The sequence below is a fragment of the Tamandua tetradactyla genome, chromosome 9 (genome assembly GCF_023851605.1).
Source record: "Tamandua tetradactyla isolate mTamTet1 chromosome 9, mTamTet1.pri, whole genome shotgun sequence".
NCBI lineage: Eukaryota > Metazoa > Chordata > Mammalia > Pilosa > Myrmecophagidae > Tamandua > Tamandua tetradactyla.
Window position 1 is genome coordinate 105366334 of NC_135335.1, and position 16472 is coordinate 105382805.

The following is a 16472-nucleotide window of genomic DNA, read 5'->3' on the forward strand; positions in this document are numbered from 1 at the left end:
CCTCAGCAAGCACTTCAGCTGGCCATGGTTCTTTGCCAGATGGGGTGACCCAGACCTTCATTCCTGAAGTTTCTGGGCCATTGGTAGTCCTGCCTGGATTGGGTTGGTGCAGTTTTCCATTGACTTTAATCAAAGGGCATGGTAGTACTCAGAGCCACCCTTGGATATCTCCTGTATTCCAGGAAAACTCTTCTTTGCCTCCATTGTGTAGGTGCAGTACTATTTCCCCTTGGTAGTCAGGATCAATCATCCCAGACAGAACAGCAATCCCCTTTCGTGCCTGTTGATTCAGTGGCAAAGCCCAAAGTGGCCAGGTGGCAGTCTTAACTTCCAGCTCAGTAAAATCATTGTTGTTTCTCCTGGTGGGGGTACAAAGGAACTAAGACCTGTAGACCAGCAGAGCTTAAGTTTTCAGGGACAGGAAGCAAACATTTTCCTAGTGGATCACTAGGGGTGCTAGTGAGTGTACCACTCCCATTTCCAATCCTTGATCCCTGGAACCTTAAATCCTGGCTATGGCAGAAACAGCACCTTACAGTGGACACTGGTTCCAAGCATGCACAGCCTCCTGGAGAACATTGCCCCTAACCTGCAAAGTATTTCCACCTAGCTGGCACTGTAATTGGGTTTTCAAATGGCTATTTCACTGTTCTATCAACCCAGCTGCCTCTGGATGATGGGAAACACAGTAAGAACAGAAGATTCCATGAATATGTGCCCATTCCTGTACTTCATTTGCTGTGAAGTGGGTTCCCTGATCAGAAGCAATGCTGTGTGGAATACCATAGACAGTGGATAAGGCATTTTATAAGTCTACGTGTGGTAGTTTTTATGGAAGCACTGGGTACAAGGAAGGCAAAGAAAGGACTGGCCATTTTATCCACTTGATTGAAACCTTCCTTTGCTGAAGTCACCCTCTGGTGAGCATTCACATGGGACACAAATATCTTCAAGTTCTTTGCCTACTTAGAAAGGTCTATCCACATACCTCATTCCCAGAATGGGGTTGTAGTGCTGCAGATGTCCACTTCCAGGTGGTTCCTGCAAATGGTGCAGAACCATCTGTAAACCAGGCCCAAGTTTTCTCTTCTTCAGTCAACTGACTGTAAGGAACTCCCTAAGAGGCCATAGCTCTGGTCTGGTAAAGAGAAGATAATGTGACTGGTGTGGGGGCCATAGGCATTTGGACCATTTCCTCGTGTAACTTACTTGTACCTTCAGGACCTGCTCAAGTCCTATCTCTAATATGCCATTTCCATTTTATGATGGAATGCTGCTGAGCACGCCCAACCTTATGGCTTGGTGGGTCAGGCGACACCCAACTCCTAATAGGCAACTCAGGTCTCATGGTAACTTGATGGCCCATGGTTAATGGTTCAGTCTTTACTAAGGCCCAGTAGCAGGCTCAAATCTGTTTTTTTCAAAAAGAAAAACTTTCCTAAGTTTAAATGGCAAAATCTGGATGAGCATCCAGTTGTTTTGACTTCTAAAGTAGAACACGTACTTTAAAATAAATTAATGTGTTTATGACATTATTTGCAGATTGTATGGATGTGTTTTTCTGTGTGTGTGTGTTCAAATTATGGCGCATTCGTTAATATGGAAGTTAACCATATTAGGTGAAATTCATGGCTGCACAACTTCGTAACTTAATTCATTCTGGAATCTTTTTCTGAAACACTCCTATTGTGCCTTATTACCTCCTTATTCCCTGAGGTTTACATTCCTTGCCTTTCCTGAGTGCCTTGAAGTGGGGCCCTCTTTTTCTTGCTCTCACTCTTTCTTAGTACTTATTCTCTTAATCTGAAACGATCTATGGAACAAGCTGCTTCTTTTACTAGGCTTTAAATGCTCCAAGGCAGCTAATTCATTATTGCATCCCCATCGCATAGCACAATGCCAGAAACGTTGTCCTTATGATCAAATGTGACTTCAGTAACTAAATCTTCTTTTAAACCAACTTACGCAAAGTTAATCCTCTATGGTTTTAAAAGCTATAATACAATTTAAAAGGCAAATTCTCATTACTTTATTCTCTCATCTATCATCTGTCTAATTCAGCATTTTCCAATTTTATATTCCATGGAACTGGTGTCTGAGAAATTCTGCTGGAAGAAATGGCTCCGTGGGAAATGCTGTTCACACTAGCAAGGTAGCAAGTGTACTGGTTTAGCACACAGTTGCTGGAGGCAAACTGCCAGACCACACTGGATGAGTGGTTATTTCGTGTACTGTGCTTCCATTTCCTCCTTTGCAAAAATAGGCATAATAAAAGTGCCTCTCCCATGGGGTTGTTGTTAGGATTTACTGAGTGTTACACTAGGGTTTAGAATACTTAGTAAGTACTCAGAACATGCTGGATATTATTATTAAGCAAAGTTAAACCATTTTTATTTCTTATTTTCTTGTTTTGTTTGCTTTAGGCCTGCTCAGAGATTTTAATATGCTGGCAAGCCTTGTGAATCCCCAAGTAAGCAGTATTTCTCAAATTTACATGATGTAAAGCTCACTAGCATATCACAGAAGTAGTGTGCATCAGAGTATACTTTGGGAAATACTATTATAATCAACTTTAAAAAGCATTAACATTTCTAAACCAAAATTGGAACACCAGTTTACTAAGGATAACTATAACCTGGGGTACTGCCACATAGTATTTGAAGTGAGGACTAGTCTAAAAGTCATGCAAACAGACAAATAAATAAATCAAGCCCTATGTGTTACTATATTTATAGAACTTTCTATTTTTAAAGTTTTAAGTGTGAGTGAAATGACTTACTGATTTTAAAGTGAGAAATGCAAATATTACTCTTAAAAACATCTTGGCTTCATGCATCATTTTCTAATATAGTTGGAAATTTTTACTTGATGAAGATGAAGGTCCTTATTTAAAAACTAATGCCATTTATCTTTTGGGGGGGGCAGGGTGCATGGTCTGGGGAAGCAAACCCCCATTTATCTTAATTCTGGTGCATCTGATAAGAACTTCCTTAAGAGCCAGGAAACCTTGCAAGTATGAAATAATCTGAAAAGGGGAGGTAAAAAAGGAAGTAATTGACCGGAGTGAAAAAGAGGAAACAAGTACTACAGTAAAGCATATTTAAAGCATAACCAAAAGAACTAAAGAGAGAGTTTGGCACACCGATCTTAAAGAAGGTAAGAATCTGATTAAAATTGTGAAAGAAATGAAAACTGTAGAAACAAGCTCATTTTTAATGAATCAATGACTTTTATGTTATTAAACTCAATGTTTAGAAAAATTCCTCAGGTAGTCATCAAAAAAAAAGAAAATCAATTTACTAACTGTTTGAGAGTAATGTTAATGTTGCTTTTTTTTTAACAAGTATATATGCTCAAGAGAGTAAGATTATATTTTGCTGTTGCCTTGTTTCCAAACAGAAAAGCAGTAATGGACTTTGAAAACTCCAGAAGCTTATCGATAATTTGTGATTTTAAACAAATTAATCATTGTTAGTTAACCTGTTGAACCTGCTTTCCGAAACAGATAAAGTCAGTTTTCAGTTTTCTTCAAAACTGGACAAAGTGACTTATTTAGGAGTTAAACTATATTTGAAGAGTTCTTGTTTAAAATATGTTTCTCATTATAATATGTTTTTGTTCATATCACGAGTTTTTTCCTATAAAGTTTTTTGAAAAATAGAAAAGGATAAATTTATTTTCTTTTAAAAAGTCTTATTTTTACATCTGTAAATACCTCTTAGACAAACCATTTTAATATTTGGAATGTCTCCTCTACATAGAAAACACTGATGGTAAAAATAAGTTCTCCTCTTGGAAACTGAAAGGGGAAATTATCTTATTCTTAACTGCAAAGGGGGCAATAGCTAGCTTTCTCTATAACCCAATTCCACTTCTGTTGGAGATTTAGTACCTGTTTTAATCAATATTTGAAAATGAGTTCAAATAAGCCTGTGAATATTACTTAAGTAATTATTTACCCTATAAAACATCTTATATATGATTGGTTCTCATCTGTTTCAAAAAAAGGAAGTGAGGTCCTAATGATTAATTCATTTGCCAAACTTTTGCCCTAGAACACAAGAATTGTGTGTCTGGCTTTATAAAGGAGGGATTCTGCAGATTGTAAATCTTATGTGATGAACCATAGATTTCTTATTCCCAAAACCATCCTAAAAATTCCAAGTGCCTGGATCTGGAGTGTCTGTCTCTATATTTTGATGAAATCATTTTTTAAATTAACTGCATGTTACTCAATTTGGTATCTCATAAGAAATGCCAAACCGAAAATTTGCACATTGATATATTCTAGCTTGAAGAAATTTAGAAAGGCTCACTGTCATGCATGAGTATTCTCTGAGGGCAGGGCACAATGCTTAGTGGGTTCTCTTTTCCTTGCTTATCTGTGCTATTGTTGTCCTACAACAGATTGCTTCATTCACTCCACAAATATTCAATACATCTCTATCCTGTGCCTGGTGTTGGTGTTAGTGATACAAAGGTAAATATGACATGATTTCCAGCCCTCAAAAACCTCAGGGGCTAATGAAATTTAGTAATGAATTCACTTGATTTACTGATACTTAGGGAAAAATAATATTTTAGGGAAAATTTTGCTTGAATTTTGGTTCAGTCAATTCTTAGCTGTTAAGAAATTTACTTAATGTCTCTAATCCTCTCTTTTCTCAACTATAAAATGATGATAGGAATAGTGTCTACTTCCTATGGCAGCTGTTAAATGAGATAATTCATGTAAAGGTATTTAAAAGCTAACCCAAATTAAACTCTCAACATAGAATATTGATGATGACATTCCATAGGTTATGATCATGCCACAAGCATTACTACAATATTTGGTGTATTTCTACATCCAGGCTGAAAACATGCAATAATAATGTTTTGTTGATAACAATCATAATAGAACACTCAGCCTAGGTGAGCACTTCCCGTTTCTCTCCTCTTTGCCATTTTAAGTAATTGACTGAAAATACTCTAAAATCTTAACTGAATGAAAGATATTTAATGGAAGATATGAGAAGTCTGATAAATGCGAAGGTTTTCAAAGTACATATATATACATATTACTTCAAAGGGCTCCTCTCATCTTTAAGTATCAACTACACCCGTTAAAAGACAGTATCTTACTGCTAAAACTATCAGCTTAAGCAATTAGATACTGAAATTTGGAGTCATTTGTTTGTTTAATCATTCATTCAATATGTATTGATTGAGTGACATTTCTGTTTTAGGTGTCTACCATTATCTAGGACTATAAAAGTGAAGAGACTTGGTTTCAGCCTGCCATTCCAGTGGTGGGAAGTCACACAATTTCCTAGAAACATAATTCCCTGTAACATAAGGTGATCATGCTGTAATAGAGAATGCCTAATTAATATGGAAACACAGAGGAATAAGTTACTAAGGAACTGACATGATCATTGTCCATTCCAAAAAGGGATGGGTAAAATTTGAAAGTGGAGGTGCTAGTTAACAGAAATGATTGTACATGTATGTTCTTTTTCCTCTCCTCCTATTAGGTACAATGCATTGTCTTTCACTTGAAAATTTTTAGTCCTGTAGTCAAAAACCATATTCGAAAAAGAAAACGTATTGGAAACTAAGTAATTGAACCACTTGTGCTTGTGCAGGAACAAGTTATAGTTCTTCTAATCTCCTCACAACAGTTAGTGCCGTATTCTAATACTGAAGCTGGAATTCAATAAATGCTGGTACTTAATGTATTGACAGAAATTGATAAATATTTTATTATGTACTTAATAAATATAAAATGAATATATTTTAGTGTGTAATAGATTTTTACATGCCGATTACTGAACCTTTCTTTCCTTGAGTTTTTTCTCTGCTAATATTTTCCATTCATTTCTGCTTATTTTGTGATTCATTGATAGAAAAAGAAGTGGAATGGAATAAAATCCCTCCTATAAGGTGCAATTATGCATTAATGATCGTAATGTAAAAAGCATCAGATACAAAAAGAATCATCTTTCAAAACTGAGTTTACTTAATCTTTCCTCTAATTGCATCAGGACTTTGTCAGATAATATTCTTTCAGAGCTGAAAAGGAATCACCTAACATAGCTTCCAAAATTATTGAACCACACAACGCTACGAATAATTATATTGGTCTGTACCTGTGCATTCATTAGGAACACCACCACGTCACTAAACAATATTGCCTGTGAAGATATGTTGAAAAGCTGTGGAAATTCTTCAGTGGCCATTTCTATAGGAATTTTGCTTCTTTCATTCTTGATATTCTGTGGAATTGGATGTGTTTGGCACAGGAAACACCGTAACACAACCCGATTTACCTTGCCAAGGTTTTTGCAAAGAAGAAGCAAGAGAAAAGACTGTACTAAAACATTTTCCTTGAGTCCCCATATTATTGGCCCAAGGCACAAAATCTCATCTCAAACACAAGACTGCAGTTCTGCTGCCGGGAGGACAAACATACATGATGATTATGAAAATGTGGAAACAGGTCCTCCCAAAGCGAAAGAAGAAACCGAGAAGGAACTGTATGAAAACACGTGCCAATCCAATTTTGAGGAGCATGTTTATGGAAATGAGACATCATCTGACTATTATAATTTCCAGAAACCTATCACTTCTGAAGTGCCTCAAGATGAAGATATATATATACTTCCAGACTTGTAACAACATTTACAAATATTGGGCTTAGTATGTGGAAAATAAATATTCACTGGGGCTTTTACTTTACTAATGCCATAATTAATCAAGTTCTTCTTACGAAATGCAATGGTGTTCTCCTTTATCTCCATCCTTCTAGACCTACTCTGTGTGTGTTACTGAGGATTAATTCTGTACATTCTTTCCATTCTCCTTGCCTCTGGATTATATACCTATTTATGCTATATGGGTTCTCCCTTCCAAAAATTACTTCAATTTATCTCTTTCTTCCATTTCTACTTCCACCATCTTTTGCTGGCTTATAATTGTCACAGTCTTATAACCGGTCTTCCTGCTTCCAATTTCTACCCACTCAGTTCCCCACAATACTGCCAGATTTAGCTTCAGAAAACATTACTCCTGTGCTTAAAAACTTTCAATGTCTCCTCTTTGTAAAAGACATAAAACCCAAAATACAAACTCTAGACTTCATGATTTTCCACATTTGTGTCCAATTTACTTTTTCAATGACTTCTACTAATTCCTCACTTCTCAGTTTTCATCAGAATCATCGCAAAACCTGCCAAACTCATCCCACCTCCATAATTTTGCTTATATGCCCCTTTTCAAACCTGCCTCAGATCAGTACTTCTTGAAAAACAAACTGAATCATTTCAAACCTCTATTTACCTTTTTCTTTTGTGACCTACTATACAATTTGCTGCGTGTTCAATTCTTTGGACATTTAAACATATCAATATCTGCTACACATTTTATTTAATATCATTTGAAAATGTCTTAATTCTCAAATGAATAGTAAGAATTGCCTCACATTTATATTTTTATCCTCAATAACTAGAGTCTTACATGAGGTACTCAATACTTATTAAATTAATATGAATTGAATTTATATTTTATGAAGCTATTTTGAGAAATATCTAATAAATTCACCCATTTTTCATCCATGCAAGGAATATTTATTTTATATCTTCTATCTATTTGCTGATGGGCTGTGTGCATGGTGGTGGGGAGATGAAGGTGAAAGAGAGAGTGGCATAAGATAGTAAAACAGAAGCATGGACCCTTAGCATGCATGTCTAGTGGGGACGAAAAGACATTGAACAAAGAAATAAATTACTATTAGTATGCTAGTTGTTAAGCTATGGTATTTCACCTCTAAGCCCATCCTCCTATATGCTGCTTTGAATTCAGGCTCAGATTCTGCAGACTACGTTTTTCCTTTGCAAGGGGCTCGATGTTACATTCTGCCATTAAGGGGGCTAGGGAAGACTAAAAGACTGCAGAAAGAAAAATGGACTTGTTCCTTTTGGATTTCCTTGCTGTTTCTGTCAGTTTCCCTAGTCAGATACGCTATCATCAGCAGTTGCTTCCAGTTTCTAGTTTCTAGTTTCTTCCAGCATTTCCACACCAGCTTCACTGCAGTGCTTCCGGTTTCTAGTTTCTTCAAGCGTTTCCACACCAGCTTCACTGCAGCCTGTCAATGCCAGCACCCGGACAACACCCTCTCCTCAGAATCTGCGACCCAGCTCCCCAGGGCCCTCCTCCAAGCTCCTGAAGTACCAGCAGGAGCCAAGTGACACCTTCTCCTCAGTATCTGGGTCCCAGCCCTACAGGCCTCCTTCTCCCAGACTCAATGTTCATTTCTGATTTGTTTTTGATGTTTGTTCTCCCGGTTTTTATTTCTTTGTAAGTCTAGCTAAAATTTGGTCAATTTTATTGATCTTTCCCAAGACAACATTTGAGTTTTGTGGTTTCCTTTTTTTTTTTTTTCTGTTCTCACATGGGCAGACACGGGGAATGGATCCCAGGTCTCCAGTTTGGCAGGCGAGAACTCTGCCTACTGAACCACTGTCACACCACCCTGTGGTTACTTTTGTTTTAATAATCTCTATAGCCTAAGAATGGTAGCTGCTTCTTGCAGTTACTGTCTGTGGTACCTTAGTGCCCCTCCTTTTGTCTTTCTAATTTACCTATACCTTTTTAAACTAAGGTTATATTAAATTCTCTCTGTTAAACTGGTGTGAGGGTGTGATTTCTATTTTCCTGAGTGGACCTTAAGTGATACAAATAAAAAGAACAGTAGGTATTTTGAAGAAGATAAAAACAGCTTTCTGTCTTTAAGAGCAATGCTGTTGGGCAAGGAAGATGATTTAAATTTAAATAAGATGGTCAAAGGAGGCCTCTCTAAAAACACAAACTGAGACTTGAGGCTGAGGAGACACTATCCATGTAAATGTGGTAATGCGCAAGGGCTAGGGATGAAATCAGCATGTGAAAAGAACCTGGGGCATGAAACAATTTATGTTGCTCTGGGAACTTAAAGTAATTGCAGCTAGGGTTTAATGAGGGAAGGTTGAAGTGATACCTGATGGATTCCTGAAGAAGGGAATAGCAGGCCATGCAACTTCTTCCAGGCCTTGGCATTAGGTTTAGACTCTATTGTAGGTGCAACCAGAATCGAGCAAAGAGTTTTAAGCAGAGATTTATATGATAACATTTATATGTTTAAAGAGCTTCTCGGTTGAGAAATGACTGGAGAGGTGAAAGATTGAAGTAGATGGGATAGTTAAGAGGTTTTTGCATTTACCTGAGACTGAAATGGCTTCAGTGCAAATAAATACTTTGACAATGCTGCCTTATATGTTGTAAGCAATTCCTGCAGGACTGAATGTGGGTGTTTGGTGGGAAAATGTCTGATTTTTTCAGAAATGTTGTAGCAAATACCACAGGCTAGTTGACTTATACAATGGGAATTTGTTGTCTCACAGTTTTGGAGGCTCAAAGTCCCAAATTGAGTTGTCAGCATACTCTACTTTCTGTGAAGTCTGTAGAAATCTGGTGGGGCTTGCCAGCAATCCATAACTCAACCTCTACTTCCACCACATGGCCATCTCTCTTCCAGTCTGTCTTTTATTGCCTCTACATCCAAATTTCTTCTGCCTATGGGCACTCCAGTCAAATTGGATTAAGGTTCACCCTGATTCAGCTAACCTCAACTTAACTAACAGAAGACACTATTTACAAGTGAATTCATTCACAGAACTGGGGGTTAGGACTTGAACATTTCTTTGTTGGAGACATGATTCAATACATAATAGAGAGGGATAAAACTGTGGGTTTGGGGAAAGGGAAGAATGTTTTCTGGATGGAAAAAATAGCAGCAGTTGTAAAGCACTTTACTGAATGAGGAGCTTAAAGGGAAAACATGTTTGTAGGTTCTATCAGTTAGGATTTTATTGGATTGCCAATAACAAAAAAACAGACTGCATTGACTTACATACTTACATTTTAATTTCACATAACAAGGTAATTACAGTTTGACATAGCAGGGTTGGTGCATCAGCTCAATGATACCATCAGAGATCCAGGCTTTTTCTAACCTTGTTGTCTGTCATCCTTAGTGTTTTGATCTTTAGCGTCATACATGTTACCTCATGGTCTCCACATGGCTTCTAAACCTCCAGGCCTTATCTCCATGTACCAGTCATGAAGAAGCTTGAAGGGAAAAAGGCAACATGGGGAGATATATGTTTATATTCATCCAGAATTTTGTCACATGAACATCACCAGGTGTAGGAGAGGGTGAGAAATTGAATCTTGACCTTTTGTACCCTTATGGAAAGGGAGGCAAGGGTGAAGGAGAGTTGTAAATGGAATGAATTGTCAATCTACAATACTTGCCACATGGGAACAATTTGTTTTAGACTTGTTTATTTTGACATATCCTGAGACATTTCCTGAAACCCAAGTAAAAGTGACCAATACAGAGTTGTATATACACATTTGGATCTTGGAGAAAAGGTCCTAGATGGAGATATAAACTTGAGAGCTATAAGCATTTAGGTGTTATATATAGGAACAGGGATATATGTTATCTCTTGGAAAGAGACTGTAGGGGGCAAAGAACAGAGCACCAAAAGAGAGGAAAGGAGAGGAATCCAGAAGTTCCCCCCAGATTGCAAATTAAGAACTAGATCAATGAGAAGAATCTAGCAGAAGAGGTTGAGAAAGGATGGCCAGTGAGAAGGGAGGTACACTCTTGTGGTCTCTAAGAATAGTGGTGATACTGTGGACTATATTATAAATTGACACATCCATTATTATCAGTTATTCAGAGGTAGGATCAAATATTAGCTCTTTGTTTTTTCTCTTTGGCCAGAAAAGATTGAAAAGGGGTAGGTAAAAGAAGTGGTTTCTCAATGATCCTTTACTTAGTTCTTACCTTGTTTTACTTTTTTTCAATGGTAAGTCTTTTATCAATTGAGGACATCTTTCTACTTACCTTACTAGTAGTTCTGAGGTGGGGAAGATGTGTGGAAATAAAGGAAATTGTTCTTCACCTTTTTCTTTTTACTATATATACTCTCCAGTTCTTTGTCCTTTCTCCCATTTTTTCTTCCCTCTTCTCTCCCTTTCTACCTCTTTTATTTCCCCTCCTTCCCTCACTTTTTTCTTCCTTTTCCATCTTCTTTATCACTTGTTACTCTCTCCCTCTTTCTCCTTTTCTCTCTCTCTCTGTCTTTCTATCTCTTCCAATTCCTCTCTCCTATCTGCAGCCCATAATATCAGCATTTCCAGGCTTCTTAAAATCTCTAAACTAAGATTTGTCTTAGATAAAGATAATAACGTTCATCTGCATCTATTGATAGCAAAAGATTTTATGTTATATTATAAGAAAAAATTAACTGTATGCACCAAAATTAAAAGAAGAAAAATGTTGGGTGTAGGGGAAAGAAGACAGTAGCATCAAACATAGAGAGTGTGACTTTAGGTTCTCAACGAAATGTATGTATTTTCATGTCTTTTACTTATTACTAATCTAACTAATCTAACATTTTGAGTGTTCTAAAAAAAGTAAAAAAAAAAAAAAAAGTGAAAAGAACACCCAAGATATCCATCCTCCTCCCCCCTACTATTTATTTATTTTTTGTCTTTATTTTCTTACTCATCTGTCCATACACTGGATAAAAGGAGTGTCAGTCACAAGATTTTCAAAATCAAATAGTCACACCTTAAAAGTTCTATACTTATTCAATCATCGTCAAGAATCAAGGCTATTAAATTACAGTTCAACAGTTTAAGGTATTTCCCTCTAGCTACTCCAATAAACCAAGACCTGGAAGGGCATATTTATATGCTGCATAAGAATAACCTCCAGAATGCTTCTCAACTCTGAAATCTTTCAGCCACTGAAACTTTATTTTGTTTCATTTCTCTTCTCCCTTTTGATTAAGAAAGCTTTCTCACTCCCATGATGCCAGGGCCAAACTCATTCCCTGGAGTCATGTCCCACGTGTCAGGGAGATTTACATCCCTGAGAGTCATGTCCATATAGGGGGAAGGGCAGTGATCTCACCTGCAGAGTTGGCTTAGAGAAAGAGGCCACATCTGAGCGACAAAAGAGGTTCTTTGGGGATAAACCTGAGGCATAATTATAAGTAGGCTTAGCTTCTCCTTTGCAGGAATAAATTTCATAAGAATAAGCCCCAAGATCAAGGACCTGGCCCATCAAATTGGCGTCCCCTAATGACTGCAAGAATATCAGCTCTTCCCCAAGGTGGGGTATTTTAATATTTTCACCTTTTTCCCCAGCCCATCAAGGGAACTTTGCAAATACTTTTTAATCTTATGCCCACATTACTCTGGGATATAAAAAAAAGCCAACAAGAGCTCACTCCTTATTCAAGGTTCCATGTAATTATGGTATTCAAATAAGCTGGCCATACAGGTAAGATTAAATGACATGCTACCAAAAATATAAATTTTGCACCAAATAAATATCTCTTCCTTTGGTCTCACACAGAAGTTGAAGTTTTAAAATACATTTAATATCATCTTTTACCTTTTAATCAGCTTTACCTTAATTCTACGCATATCAGTTTCATTTATATCTAAATCTCTAAATTTTTATTTTGCAAATTTTAGAACAGAGGTAATCTTCTGGGTCATAGAACAATTCTGTACCATATAGTTGCTGTCATTAATACAGTATTTCTCTAGTACGAAAGAAAGAAACTAACATTTCACTATAAGCATTCCATATACTTTGTTCACTTTTAGCCAGGAAATAGGATTTAATCATTTCTATGAAGAGAAAAAGAATTTGCAATGTAACTGTATTTTTTTTTTTTTACTATTCATCAAACTTTTTTTATGTATCCAAATAGGTGTAATTTGTATTACTTCATTTATAGATGACATTAAATTTATTTTAATCAAGCCATTGTCATAAGTGATATAAAGAGATAATGGCAAACATAGATTAAAGAATGGTATTATTAAAAGGAAGAAATTTTTAAAAGTCCTTGAAACTGCACTGCGCAGTGAACCCCAAGTTAAACCATGGACTGTAGTTAGTAATATAATTATAAAAATTGTGCTTTCATCAGTTGTAACAAATATACCACACCAATACAAGTTGTTCATAATAGGGAGGTATATGGGAATCTTGTATTTTATACATGATTGTTCTGCAAACCCACAACTTCTCTAATAAAACAAGCAAAGCATAAATATCTGAAGATCATGACAATTTTAATTAGAATTCTAAACAATTTTATTCTTTCCTTTAAAAAAAAATCCCCAGCAATCAATTAATGCTCTGGCTTGTTTGTAATGTGGACTTGCTTCCATTTGTCTGAGAAATGCAATGATATGAACATCACCTACTGTTAATAGTCATGGTTCATCCAGGCCTTCTTAATGCTATTTTCAGCACTTCTGCTGCCTTGCTCAGGCAGCATGCTTTCATAGAAAGAGCACATGTGGTCGAAGCAGAAAAATATGGGTTTTAATATTCACTTTACCACTGTTTTGATTTTAGGAAGGTTATTTCACCCAATTAAGTATCAGTTTCCATATAAACAGAATTTGTGGTGGAATGAAGAATGATTTGAAAGGATGAATGGTTGAAAACAGAGAAATCAGTTAGGAGGCTACTGAAATAATCTAGTATGATCAGATTTCAATTAAGATCATGACAGTGAGAATGCAAAAGAAGGGCAGATAGAAAGAATTGGTAGAACTTAACACTACCAAAATGCTGCTGCCATTTATCAACTTAGTGCCTCTCCGCTCCAAATTCACCCTTCAATACCTACTCTGTGATAATGGAGGCAATTTTTTTAAAGCATTTCTCCTTTGCATAAGCACAGTGTTAATATTTCTTAGTAGAGACTACTGGAGTGACATTTCAGGAGAAAGGGGTTACTCCACTGCTTCTATGAGCAGTATGTGTATGAGAAAATCTGGTGGTTCTTGGCCCCAGTCATGCACCAACCCAGGGCCCCTTCAGTATCTCACAGTCCACACCTGGCCAGGTGATTCCTTCCTGCAGCCAACTCAACATGTCCACCATATGCTCCAAACTTCATGTCTTCACGTGTACCCCTCCCTCACTTGCATGCCCACATATTCTTGCCTGTACCTCAGATTGTTGTTTTCTTCTTGCATAGCAATTGTGGACCAGTTCTGGCCTAGGCAAATCAGTGAACTTCTCTGCCATCTAATGAGTGTCAACTAAATCTTCATCAAAATCTGAAGCCCAGCTATAGATGAGGGCCCCATTTCCACATTTAGCCTTCATTGTGAGCCCTTCTTCAGCCTTAAGGTATCATATGGAATTCTCTCACATCTCATATAGATTCTTTTATTATAGCTCAATTATTCTTTATATTAAACTTCTCAGATCTAAACCCTGGTATGGTTTCTATCTCCTGTTTGTACCCAGACCGATACCAGATTTCAAATCTTTCTGACAGAGAAAGAAGGTGAATTACAAAGATTCTGACTATACCGGAAAAACAGAATTACTTTTTGGTAGTCTGAGAATGCAATTATAAAGAATATCTGGGTTGGAAGTTTCAGTGTATGTCTGGAAAGTAGATATTACAGCTCAGAAAAAAGATCAAGGATGAAATATACATTTAGAATATATCTGAGTGGAGATGGTAGTTGATGCTATGGGGGTTTTTGATAACTCAGAATAGTAATGATATAGAAAGAGGAGAGAAGTGGTCTGCCTTTATAATCTGCTTGAATGGTGAAAATAAGTGCCCACTAGTAAATACATTGATAATTGCATATATCCTTGCCATGGAAGTATATTTATGCGCTTACAGGCCTTCTTGCTGATTCTTAAACCTGATTTAATTTAGAGATATTTATTTCATTTCTGTTTCTTCATTGTTGAATGCTCTTCCTATACTTATTCACATTGTGAACTCCTCACTATATTTAAGTCTCTGCCCAAAAGACAGCTACTTGGAGATGGCAACGCAATCTAAAACAACCCCCACCATCACTCTCTGACTCCTTGCCTTAATTTCCTTCATAGCACTTATTATTACCTGATATTAACTGTGTGTTTTCAATATGTTTCCTCTCTCTAGAATATAAGCTCCATGAAAGCAAAACATTGTCTTACTCTCTGTTTGATTGGCAGTACTTGGCTTATAGAAAATGCTCGATTATGTTTGCTGATCAAATACATAAGTTTTTTTCTTTAAGACTAATACTTTTAGAGTAAATGCTGAGGAATTTTGGAAAATGATACAATGGAAAGAGTTGCATTCATTATTTGAACATCACTAACATTCATGAATTTATTAAGGCAGAGTTTTGCGTGAATTCAGAGTCCTATGTATCCTTTACCATTTAACAGGATCAAGGTCTATCCCTGGGGTGTCCAGTCACTGAAGCCAGATGGTGCCACATTAGGTAGATGATAGCAGAGAAGACCAGGCAATTAGTTAGGCAACTGAGGAGGTTGGGACATTGGGCTCGGTGAAGGAGAGGTCAAAAAAAAACAAATCAAGAAAGTGTAGTTGATGCCTGTTTCCACAATTGTAATTGCTTATCTAAGCCTCAACTCATTGGTCTTTAAAAGATTGCAATAAGTCAAATATCTACCTTTTTGTTACTATCTTATGTGGTCTCTCAGTGGCATTGTACTCTTGCACCCTCTCCTTTCTTTTGCAGGTTAACTTTCTCTTGTACACCCATTCATTGTAGCATTTCTCCATGATTCTTTCCTTGGCTCTTTTTCCTTTCCATAATACCCTTTCCCTATATGATCTAGATATTCATACATGGATTCTCCTGCCCTAGTGTCGTTTCAAAGCTCTTGTCTGATATAGCTTACCACCAATTGTTTGCTTCTATATAATGCCTCTTAGACATCTGAAATTCAGCATGGTAGAATTTAGTGGATTGGGATCAACGTTGGGATGTCACTCAACAATAGAGATGGAATTCATGATTGGATAGGAGAAGGCTTCAAGATGAAGGAAGGATATTCACCACACAGATTGCTTGCTAATAATTTTAAAAGCTGAAGTTCAAGATGCCCCAGTGTCAAAACATCAGCCTCACAATATCATGGTGTCAGTACACTTTGTACTGAGTAACATCTTCTTCATTATCAATGCCTGGCTCAAACAAGCAAGGTTGGTCCTTGTGATCCCCAGTCACTGGAGCTGCATGTGTAACCTTTGGAAAACAGTGTGTCTTTCCTGCATTTCTCTTGCCTTCTGTGTGATAAGCTCTGATACATAGCATTGCGCTGGCTAGGTCCCATGCTAGTGGACTTGTTTGATAACTACTGGCAGTACAACTCAGTGCTGTCACTTATTTAATTTCACATTTTTACTTGCCACTTATTTTAAAACTTTCTTAGATAACTACATTGAGTTGGATCTGAAATGAATGGCTAATAAAATATATTATGAAAAAGAAAAATAGAATGGGGATTTTAGAATTTGTTCATTTTGAGTGAGTGGATATTCACGAATATCTCTCTGAAAGACAGGAAGATTGCAAAT

At 36.8% G+C, this 16472-nt stretch overlaps 1 protein-coding gene across 1 annotated transcript; it reads left to right on the forward strand.

Moving 5' to 3' along the window:
* The first annotated feature begins 3056 nt into the window (after positions 1–3056).
* GAPT (GRB2 binding adaptor protein, transmembrane) lies at positions 3057–11118 on the forward strand. The gene is made up of 2 exons (XM_077117207.1): positions 3057–3156; positions 5889–11118. The coding sequence occupies exon 2, from the start codon at positions 6187–6189 to the stop codon at positions 6655–6657; it is 471 nt and encodes a 156-aa protein (XP_076973322.1). The 5' UTR covers positions 3057–3156; positions 5889–6186; the 3' UTR covers positions 6658–11118.
* The last annotated feature ends 5354 nt before the right edge of the window (positions 11119–16472 follow it).

Excerpts from the sequence above, each read along its gene's own strand:
- GAPT (XM_077117207.1), top strand. The coding sequence starts at position 6,187 with ATGTTGAAAAGCTGTGGAAATTCTTCAGTGGCCATTTCTATAGGAATT.